Source organism: Artibeus jamaicensis, unplaced genomic scaffold (assembly GCF_021234435.1).
Source record: "Artibeus jamaicensis isolate MK-2021 breed Jamaican fruit bat unplaced genomic scaffold, CSHL_Jam_final contig_391, whole genome shotgun sequence".
NCBI lineage: Eukaryota > Metazoa > Chordata > Mammalia > Chiroptera > Phyllostomidae > Artibeus > Artibeus jamaicensis.
Window position 1 is genome coordinate 12,278,628 of NW_026521814.1, and position 11,488 is coordinate 12,290,115.

The 11,488-nt window shown below is 44.5% G+C and overlaps 1 protein-coding gene across 2 annotated transcripts in view; it reads right to left on the reverse strand.

The window, feature by feature from the left end:
• Nucleotides 1–729: 729 nt before the first annotated feature.
• CHN1 (chimerin 1) overlaps nt 730–11,488 on the reverse strand; it is a 158,463-nt gene continuing 147,704 nt past the window's right edge. For both annotated transcript variants that reach the window (XM_053665144.1, XM_037155864.2), the window contains 3 exons: nt 9,172–9,309; nt 2,751–2,856; nt 730–1,538 (listed from right to left, as the gene is read on the reverse strand). In XM_053665144.1, coding sequence (XP_053521119.1) covers nt 1,367–1,538; nt 2,751–2,856; nt 9,172–9,309 — 416 coding nt within the window. In that variant the 3' untranslated portion in view covers nt 730–1,366. The remainder of the gene's footprint in view (nt 1,539–2,750; nt 2,857–9,171; nt 9,310–11,488) is intronic.

The following is an 11,488-nucleotide window of genomic DNA, read 5'->3' on the forward strand; positions in this document are numbered from 1 at the left end:
ACGATAGCCTAGGGGCAAAAATATGGGGAAAGCCCACAGTTCTGTCAGCTCCCATTATCTCTGAGATAGTCTTGAAAGTATCAAGAATTGCAATGGCAAAAATGTGAAAAAGAAGTAATTTTTTTACTTTTTAAAGCAGGGCCGAACTGTAGTTCGGAAAGTGAGCTCCGTCAGCAGACAGGGAACAAACTCTGGGCGGCCGGTGGTGGGACCAGGCCCCTCCTGGGTTTCCTGGCATCGGGACGTCTGCAGAGCACCCTCCTCTGGCTGTCCAGCCGCGGCTCTCTGGGACTCAACATCAGGCAGTGCTCTCAGCTCGGCTCTGGGTCACCACCACGCAGAGCCAACAAACCAAATGTTTTGAAAAGTCCCTCCCTTTTTCTTCTTCTAATGGTTCTAGAAGGACCTCTTACCTATGTGCTGAGCCCCGTCCCCCACCTTCAAGTTGAGAAAGTATTCTAGATATCTGTCAGAGAATGCAGGAAGAAAAATAAACCCGACAAATGGATGTTCTAATTCTAAGCAGTTTTAAATTATTATTCTAGGAACTCAGCACAAAACTTTCCGAAAGGTGAGAGGGATCACTCAGTGTTAAATGGCCAAACACATTCCTCCAAATATTTTCAATCATGGGAAATAAGCAAGCTATCAATATTTTTCATTTCTAAAAGCCAAATTTAATAAGTTAATGCATGCATGCCAGATAAAAACACAAAATTACAACTAAAATCCAATAACTTAACAGAAGATGCTCTGCATTTTATTTATTTTTTTATTGGTAAGGATCATTTACTAAAGTAACAAATCCGAAAACACATTTTGCTTTTTGCTGGGAAGAAAGTACTATGTTAGAGAGGAACTAAGAGAACCTGGAAATAAAGCATGTGAGAAAAGCAGGCGTATGTTATAGTCTACGGCAACGCAGCAGCCGGAGGTGCTGTTTCATCCACTGATGTGCATGGTTATACAAGCGTCGGAAGCCAATGACATAGAACCCAAAAGTGAAGTCACGACAGATTTACTCTGCGAAACATGCTGAAGGACAAACACAGACTACCCAGGACGAAGAGCGGCGCAGGCTTGCTGTGTCCTTTGTACGGTTCCCCTGCCAAATGGGGCTAATCATGCAGTAGCCTGAGTTTCTCTTAACATGATAAACACCCAGGGTCACTAGAACTGGAAAGCGTGTGTTCACTGTTTTACGAGGACAGCTGAGCGGTGCTACACAAGCAACGGAAAGCTCCTTCATTTTAAGCTGGTTATATGCCTGAACTTCTAACCAAGGAATAAGTCAGCTGTAGAGCCAATTAAATTACTATAAAACATTCCTTCATCTGTAAAACATTTTTCCCCTCAAACTAAAACTTTAAAATAAAATGTCTTCATTTTTGATAAGCAGCTCTACCACCAGTCTCTGATATCGTATGTCGTTCAAGGCAGCCATTGCGTCTAGTTCTGGAGACCTCATCAGCGTGGGGCCGAAAACAATTCCCAGGTTTTCTGCATTCATAAGATTCTCCTTCTCATGGAGGGTCACTCTGAAAAATGAGAGTAAAGGAGCGTGAGTTTGTGTGAGCCATGTGGTTCTTCACTGTGCTTTGGCACTAAAACAAAAGACTTGTGTGGGTTCAGTTCTCTGTGGATTCTCTGGCCACAGCCTAGAGCTGCAGGGGTGAGTCTGCACACAGCAGAGAAGGAACTGGGTCATCTGGATCACTCCATCAGCCTGCCCTCCACTTCGGCTAGCTTGTTTTCTGCAGATTATTTTTGCAAGTGTCTAGGGAGAGGGCGGTAGTGACATTAATAGGAAATGGCTCAGGGTAAGCAACCTTGTCAGAGAGTGTAAGTGTTTATATTCCTTTTACCGCTGCAGCCAAGGCACAGAGACTATGATTGGAAAGTTATTTCTTTGTTTTAGTGTGGAGCACTTAATTATCTCCAAATATGAAGCAAATTGAATTTACAGATGAAATCGTAAGCAAATCAGGCAAAAGGTTTGACTCCCAGTGCTTTTCGAGAGAAGAAACGTGTAAATGTTAAAAGCACCATGAATTAAATATTCATTTCTGGGTAACGCATGCCTAAAGGCATACAACATAGATGCCAAGTTCTGCTATCTTTTTGTTCTGATTGGTCTTATATTTTGAAACCCTGAAACCATTAAATGTTGGTCCTATAATTTTAAAAATGTTGCTTCAATGGTAGAGATTGAGGGTAACCGAGCAGGGAAATAAAACTAAATCACCATCAATCACTTTAAAACATTAAACCAGAGTAACAAAATATTCCATTTTCCATTCTTCCCTTTACCCCTTACTTTACTCCATCATTTTTTACACCTGTTTTCAGTGCTGACAACATTAACTCAATAATCTGCAATCCCATCACAAGCCTGAAGTGCCTATGTGAGAGGAAGAAGAAAAATGAGCCTTCTTGCAAGTTGCGTTGCTCTTGCTTTACTATGCTAATGCTGGTGTGTCTTTGAAGCCGCAACCTTTCCCCTTTTCACAAAAAGTGATGCGTGCCCTTGGCAGAAATTAGGATTTCTAACATATTTGCCAACTCACACTGGAAGTGCAAATACACTTATGTCAGAATCAAGTGTGCATTTGGTATTGCAGTGTGTAGTATTTTTTGCATTCCCTCTCTACCTGTGCAATTGCACACAAGACAACATAGCCATTCACATTCATTCATTCATTCATTCATTCATTCATTCATTCATTCATTCATAAGATCATCTGACTTGCCTCTTCAGATGCGCCATGAGGTACCGAAGGGTTTCGCAGTGAGCGGGCGGCAGCAGCTTCAGCGCTTCGTGAAGGGTTTCCAACTGCTCATCAGGATCCATGATTTCTAAAGTAGCAAGACAAATACCAAGGAGAAAAACTTTTAACAGACAACAGGTATAAAGGGTTCATTTGACTCTATTCTTGTGGTAATCTTTTAAAACTGGTAGGAAATGCTTTCTCACAGATCCTTGACCACAGCCTTCAAAAGTTACTTATAAGGTTCAAACCTCAGATCCCCAAAGGCTTACTTTCAACGTGGCAACACCACTCACTTGAAGTTCTGGGGAAAGCACCCAGTTTTTTCTCTTGAATGTCCTGGAGTCTGGTCACTATGGAAATTGGCTATTAGATATGTAGTATGTAACTCTAAAAAATTCAGACACAAATGTACTTAAACCCTTACAAGGTCATCTTAGAAGATTACATATTTAGTGGATGCTGCACTGTTCAAAATATTTTGAGAACCCCCTTTCAGAGATGGTGTAGAAGCCATGCCACCCCTGGGCCCCAGCAACCGCTTGCTGCAGTCTTACTATTTGATGTTCATGCTTTTTTCTTTTTCAACCAAGAAATGTATCATCCTACATATTTCTTCTATTATATTACATTTTAAATTACTTTGTGTTATATAAAATAGTCAAATCTACCCTCAGAGCACAAAGGTATTCTACTACTTAGACCACTCAGAGGCTGCAGTGCAGACTTGGAAGGCAGCCCCAACTGTTCTGGGTGACAGCGGGATCCCTGACATCGATGGGGCTCTTCTTCCAAAGTGTTGACTTCGAAGGGGCCATCTTCATGTGGACATCTTAGTTCTCTTGTGTTGGCCAAAAAACCCAGCACATTCCTTTCAGGTCACAGATTACATTAAATCCATCAATTATTTCCATAATCAGGAACAAGAAACATCTTCAGAATTCTGCACTCCTTCCTAGCACATTTTTGCTTCCCCCAAATGTCAGGAAGATGGGGTGCCTTTAAAGGCTTGGTGTCAGGGCAACCGCAAAGGACCCCAACTGCCGACTCCTGATCAGGATAGCAGCTGTGAAATGTTAAAAGGCCACATCTGATCACAGCGTGACATTCAAGGCCCAAGACCAAGAATCCTAGCCTTTCGAATGTAATAAAATCAACCAACTCAATGGCAATGTACTGGAGTCAGGTAAAAATTGATAGGAGGGTGAAAAGGTCTTAGTGTTGGCAGAGCGATTTGGTAAATTTCAGGATGTGAACATTGACTGAAGTTTTTTTAATTCAAGGAATTGGCCATTGTACAATTTCTGCCCAAAGCTTCCCCAGAGTTCCTGGTTCATTTCTTAGTGATAAAGAATGTAGCTTTTGACTTTCACCAGGATATGCACTGCATGGTCCTTGAACCTTGAGGCCCTTAAAAAGTGCCGTTTCACTACAGCAATGCCATCTTAGGGACTGACATTCAATCACTTAATTTCTAGAATTAAGAGAAAAAAATTCTACTTACCATAGAAAACTATATGGGACTTATTAATTGAAAACGAACACTTTTGGAAATTGAAAAAGGGGCAATTTAGTTTTCTTTAACTTCCACAATTAAATCCTTATAGGGAGAATCTTGAGATGCTGTGAGGTTAAGGACAGTGTTGGTGGGGTGGAAACAAACAAAATTCTGTTCACGGGGAGCTCACTTTGTCTACTGGAGGGGGCTGAGAACAAACAAGGAATGTGCATCTTCTAGTTTGCACTACGTCAGAGTGAGGATGTGCTGCGGGAAGCAACGGGACATGCTGGGCGGATGTAATTATAAAGGGGTGGTCAGGATGGACCGCAGTGAGAAGGTCAGAGGACAGGCTCTGAGGCAGTGGGGGGACGAAGCATGTGCAGATCTGCGGAGGGCGGTGCCAGGCAGAGGAACAGCCGTGGGAAGATCCCGAGGGGAGAGCATGCCAGGAATGTGTGAGGAAGAGTCAGGAGCCAGATACGGCTGCTGTGGAGTGAGCAGAGAGAGCAGAAGGGGATGAGGTCAGGAAAGTAATGGCATTCTCGAGTCTGGCGCCGTAGGTTATTCTAAGGACTGGGCGTTCGCTGAGAGAAATGGGAAGGTCGCGATCTGACAGACATTTTCTACAGGTCCCTCCTCTGGCTGCCAGGTGGGAAACACTATGGGAGGGGCAAGCGTAAAGGCAGAAGGACCATCCCAGTAAGTACAGAAATTTAGGTGAGAAGTGACATGAGCTCAGACCAGCTGCTATCAGTGAAGGTGCTAAGAAGTTGCTGGATTCTAGGAATATTTTAAAGGCCGTGTCCACAGGAGGTACTGATAAGGGAAGAGTGAGAGGGAGAAGTGTCAACAGTGAGCTGAGCTTTGGACTCCGGCAACTGGGGGGATGGAGCCTTTGTGAACTGAGATGGGAAAGATGACAGGCGGAGGGTTTCGTGGGGAAGATCAGGACTTCTGTTCAAGGAGTCCTTCCGACACCTAAGTGAACATCCGGATTGTGGGTTAATCTGGTATTCAGGGAGAGGTCCAGGTTGGAGCTATACATTTGAGAATATATGACAAAATGCACTTGAATATACTGATATCACATGGACAGAGATTCTTCCCTGGAGTTCATTTCTCTTTTCCACTTAGAGAAGTACTACCCATGATCAACTTTTCAGAGAACAGGATTCTTTAGCCCTGAGAAGACCACAGCATAATATAAGAAGCAGACAAACAAAACGGAATGGGTTTAGAGATGAATGACCACATTCATGTTTTGAATACAAGAAAGGCTTGCAGATGGAAGAGGGTGATACCAGGACCACTGCCAATGGGGGGGAGTTAAAAGCTCGCAGGGTTCTGTTGTTCATCAGGGGACCGGCGGCCTGGAGTGGTAGTGAACTTGCAGCTATCGGGTATTTAAAAACAGAAAGTCTAGTTACATGACTTCTTAGAGTATCTAAAAACTAAGTTTCTATGGATTCTATGGTTCTCAATTATAAAATTATGTTTACTCACTCAACAAATACTTAAGTTTTTTAAAAAAGATTTTATTTATTTATTATTAGAGAGGGATAGGGAGGGAGAAAGAAGGATAAGCATCAATGTGTGAGAGATACATTGATTGGTTGTGTCTCACACGTCCCCAACCAAGGACCCAGCCCACAACACAGGCATGTGCCCTGACTGGGAATCAAACTGGCGATCTTTCAGTTTGTGGGATGACGCCCGACCCTCTGAGCCAGGCTGATCAGGGCTCATTCAACAAATACTCATTGAGCATCTGTTACATAAACAAGGAACTATCACAGGTGCTGTGGGAAAATAAACATGAGCAAAAGGGCTCCTACTGTAAGGGATTATAGACCAGCAGGAAAAACAAGACAAAAACATAACTCTGACATGGAGGAAGGGGGCTTTAACAGATGTCTAGGCAGGCACGATGGGAACGCAGAGGAGACTGATGGCCTCTGGCTAAGAGACAGAGAAGAGGAAGAGACGGCATTGGGGGAAGGTCTGGAAGGGTCTGGAAATGCAGACACTGCAGGGGCAGGAAATAAGCACTCTGAACCTGTATCAAGATGTAGTAAAGAGCTCTTTTTAAATTTTCAATTCTTTATAGAGGAATTCAAGTACAAGAAGAATAAAACTTGGCCAAGCAAAAGGTATGAATCAGTGGCAGAGCTGAGGAGAAAACTTGGCAAATTTTGACTCCCAGGCTCCTCTTCGGGATGTCTGAGTTGCGTAGGAATAAGAACCCTGGGTTTCATTTCTGAGTTTATCTGACTCACTCGAAGTTCCCGATGAGTCATGCGGCTTCTCTAAGACCTGTTGGGAACAGAGCTCTTAGACCCCTCGGCCAGGGGAAGAGCTGACTCAGTACCACCAGGAGCTCAGCACTGGCAGCACCAGCTGCATCGTGGTCAGCAAGCACCCAGGAAAGCTGGGGTGCTCAGCAGGTCTGTGACAAGCCCCTCTTCTAGGCCTCGGTACTGTACAGCAGAGATTCCTTAACTGGTGGGGAGAGGAAGTGAGGAAAAGGGCTCGGGAGACCAAGACATCCAGCTGGCTCCTCAGGGAGCGTGCAGGGGACGAGGCAGAACTTCAGGCCTTTAGGCAGGACGCCCTGGTCTCCTCTCCCCGCTGCCATTTCCTGCAGACACTCCCCTCCAGCTTTCAACCAGCAGGATTTCTCCAAAGGAGGCCGTGGCAGCAGAGCTTGAACAGCTTTTGCAGGAGAAAGCTTTAATATGAACTATGATGTTTTCATTGGCGAGGGATGCTAATAAATGCCATGGATACTTAAGACGTAAAAAATATGGCCTGAGTTTCTTGAAAAAAAATTTCAAGAGCACAAGCATCAGCAAGGGTCAGCTAACGGTGCCCTTCATTTAGAAGGGGTTCCTGTCTGCTTGCCTGTCTGTCTCCTCTGTGTGAGTCTTCTGTTCCCTGGAGCACCCGGTGATCCAGGCAGACTAGAGGGAGCAAGGGCTTTGATGTCAGACAGCTGTGGGTTCGTTTGCCAGTGCCGCCGCCTCCAGTGATCGGACCTTGAACAGATCACTTACATCCTGTGACATCCATCCATCTCCCTCCTTGTAAGATAATATTATGGGTGTAAAATACAGAGCATGACTCCCTGTACCTAGTACTGCTCTACAAATCTTAGTTTTGCTCATCTTCCTTCTCTGCTTGTACAGATGTGAGAACGGTTGTATCCATGCATCTAAAGAATGACACTCTGTTAGAAAACACAGGTACAAGGACACAGTGTTCTACAAGCAGTTACACCAATATCAGACATGCATAATACACATTTATACTGTGTGTAAGTATTATGCCAGGGTCTCTGGTGTCACGGAAGTAACACAAAAGCTAAAATTTAAAGGGGTTTTTATATGATTCTGTCAAGTTTCTTCCTTATGCTGTGCTTTCAGGAGCTCTCAGAGGGCTGAGAGGAGGGCCTTGCTGCTTTTGGACAGGTTTGTTTCAGACACAGTCTCAGACAATGACAAACGGTTTGGGACAATAAAGGGGAGGTTTTCCTCAGCCACTGGGGTGGGTGTGGGGAAAGAAGGTGAGGTGACTTTAGACCTTGGGGCAAAAGGCCTTGAAATCAGCAAGTGAGGCTTGGATTTTTCTTCCAAGTAGATAAGGCAGCATGTGCTATCAGAACCTGGGTTTGAGTCACCGCTTTGTTCTCTGCTAACTGGATGCCCTTGGGGTTAGGCTCGGAAGCCAAGTTCCAGTTTTACCCCAGGTAACACGGCGATAGGAGCACTGTGGTCGAGCCCTGGGTGCTGTCCTAGGAATCAGAGCAGCCCCTTGTGTGGGCCAGGTGCTCTCCACTTCAGTGCCGCGGGCCTCCCTCTCTGGGAGGAAACGTCTGTCCCACGGCACAAGAACCTCGGCGGCAAATGCATCCCCGAGTGAGAGGAGTCAAATTCCTGTGGAAGAGCTACAGCCTTTCAGGCTCACGACACGGACATTTGTAAAAGCACGTACTTCCCTTGGCTTTCCTCTACACGAGAGCAGAGCTGACCCACAAGAAATCTCTGCTCCGTGGAGCTAACCACAAACATTCTCAGCAAAAGCTCTGTGGGGGAAACTAAAAATTAAGACAAGGAAAGTGAGAGCGTCATGAAATTTTAAAGTCAAAAAGCAAACCAGTGTTCCTAAGGAAGTAATTATTTAAAGATCAAGACAACATGTGGTTTTGAGAGAGTGAAGCACATGACAGAAATAGCCTATCTTTTCTAAAATATGGTAATGCCAACAGTTAAAATCTGTTAAGAATTTCCTTTAAGAAAATGAAGCATAAATTACAGGTATGATTTTTTTTCCTGCAGTATAAATAAAATTTGGCAAATGAGCCCTTGCTTCTTCTGCATTTTGAGCTTAGCTACAAGAGAACTTAGAAAATGACTTCTCAATATAAACCAGCTCTCCTGAAAGGCCTGCACGCTGGTGCCAGTTTACAGACTGACAGTCTGCCGCGGGGTCAGTGCAGGGACCGGGAGGAAGGATTCAGAAACTGTTCCTCAAATCTGACAGTAATCTTCATGTGCAAACATAATAACAAAGTAGTTGATCTTGTTTTTTTTAAATTTCATTTTCCAGTGTTTTTATCTTATTTTACAAAGTATTTGTCTGTATCTAGGGAGCACTGGTATAAGCCTCCCTTTGGAAAATGAATGCCAGCATATTACAAAGAAGCTTCTGCTAGTAGAAATCATAAAACAACCTATATCTGAGAATAGTTCAAAATTCTTGTGAGTATATTAACCATGCTGAGAGGGGTGAGGAGGAAATGGTCCATGAAATGCATTCGAGAGACTCGGCAGAAAGAGAAGGACAGGAGGACGGATCCCCAGAAGGGGCAGTGTGCAGGCTGTTTGGACGCGTGGCTGCACTTACTGGCAGACTCGATGAACTTAGGGTAGGCATCGTACGTGATGAGCGGAATCGGTAAGTCCCTGAAGTAGAGTTTCAGTGCACCGGTGATGATGTTGATGTCTTCATACATGTTCACAGAGATGTCTGCTTTCTCACCATCTTTGAAGAACGTCAAAAGAAAGAAAAGTAAATATTTGCATCCATGGCACTGTGTTCATAAATGACATATTTCTGTATACAGTTTTTAAAAATTAGCAATGCTTCAGTTCTTAGCATCAAATTCAGTATGCTAAGTGGTATAAATGATTGCGTTTCTGTGAAAAGCAAAATCTACTGTTTTGAATTTTCTATTCTGAAGTTATTTTTCCATGTTAATAATGGAGGGGAAAATCAGGAGACGACTGTGGTCAACAGAAATATTTTTAAACCTCAAGCTTCTTGAGAATCCCTAGGGGAATAACGTGGCATTGCTTGTTCTCTTTTTAAAATAAACTCGGAGAACGTGACGAACAACAACAGAGTCCCCCTCGACTCACAGAAGACCCCCAGCACTGAAGCCTTACTCTCCGTGCTGTTTTCTGCCCCAGGCTCCCACATGGAACACCCGGGTCTCGCCTGAGTCTGGAGTAGAGGAGGTGGTAAGCAAGAAAAGCAAAGCAAAACAAAAATCCTCTGAGTGTTGAAAAAACAAGAGAAGGGACTTCAAAATGGAGAAACACGGCAGCGGCGCTGGGCCCCGAGACTCCCAAGCAAAGCCAACCTCCCCACGGCGCGGCCTCGGCCCCGTCCCCTTCCCCTGCGCAGTTAGCGCTTCACTGGGTTAAAACGCCTGAACTTCCATCTACTGGAGATTCAGTGAGTATCTATCTACTCTACGCTGGATCTTATGCTAGGTTTCTTTTGTTCCATTTGGTTTATGAAAGATTTCTGTGGATTAGACAGCAGCCTCTTCACCACACACCTAGGAGAATGGCTAAAACCCAGAGCACTGATAACGCCAAAGGCTGAGAAGGACGAGGAGTCACAGGAACGCTTGTTCGCTGCTGGCGAGGGTGCAAAGTGGAACAGCCACTTTGGGAGACAGGCGGTGTCTCGCTAAGCTGAACATACTGTTGCCAGAAAATCCAGCCGTGGTGCTCCCAGCTGCTCACTGCAGGAGCGGAAATTTATGTCCACTCAAAAACCTGACATTAGGCTTATAGCAGCTTTATTAATAATTGTCAAAAAACTGGAAGCCACCAAGATGTCTTTCAATAGGTGAATAACCTGAGGTACACTCAGACAATGGAATTTATTCAGCTATAAAATGAAATGAGCTACCGAGCCAAAAAAGACACAGAAGAATTTAAATACAGTAAGAAGTAAGAAGGGAGCCTGAAAAGGCTCTGCGATCCCAACCACGCGGTGTGCTGGGAAAGGCAGCAGCAGTCGTGAGAAGGTGGGTGGCCAAAGCGGCAGAGCAGGGAGCCCCAGGGTCGGGAAAGCTCTGCCTGACACCGTAGCTGCAGATGCATGACTTCACACCTCTGCCCAAACCCACAGGACCGTACGACTGAAAAAGAGAACCCTAATGTGAACTACTGACTCCAGTTAACAATAATGCATCCATACTGGTTCCTAAACTATAACAAGTGTATTATAGTGATGCCAGACAGCAAAAGGGGAAGCTGTGTGGGCCTGAGCGTGAGGGGAGGGGAAATATCGGCACTTTCTGCTCCGTTTTTTGGGTAAATCCTGAAACAACTCTAGAGGCTTTTTTTTAGCAGCCTCTTCTAAAATGCAAACACCTTGGCCTATCGGACACTTGTGTTTGAGCGTGAATCAGATCATCAGTGCCCATCTTTCATACTTGGGTCGAAGCCATGCCCTGCAACAGTACAAATTGGGAGAGAGTGCTTGCTTTCTAGAAGGAACTGGCAAGGCAGACGGCTTCACTGGGGACCCTGGGGAGCGGGGAGGTGCTGGGGCCTGAGGACTGCGGAAGGGAATGCAAGGGCGGAAGGAAGACAGAAAAATGACAAAAGCAAGTATCAGCTCTGTCAAAAGTTTTACTCAGAAAAAACTTTTCTTCTGTGTTTTTCTGAGAATCCAGACTTCAAATATCCTCTCATTATTGGCTAAAGTATAATTTTTTGTTTGGAAAGTAAAGTCATAATCTTAGAGTTCAGCTACATGCGAGTGTTAAACAAAATTTGGAGGCTGCTCTGGGAATCTTCTACCAGTCAGACAATTCCTTCTGTGGCAAAATACTGTGCTCATCGCCCCTCAGTCCCTTACCGTGCATATTATTCTTAGACGGGTTCCTTTAAAACCTGCTTTTTGAAAAGAATCTGTATCT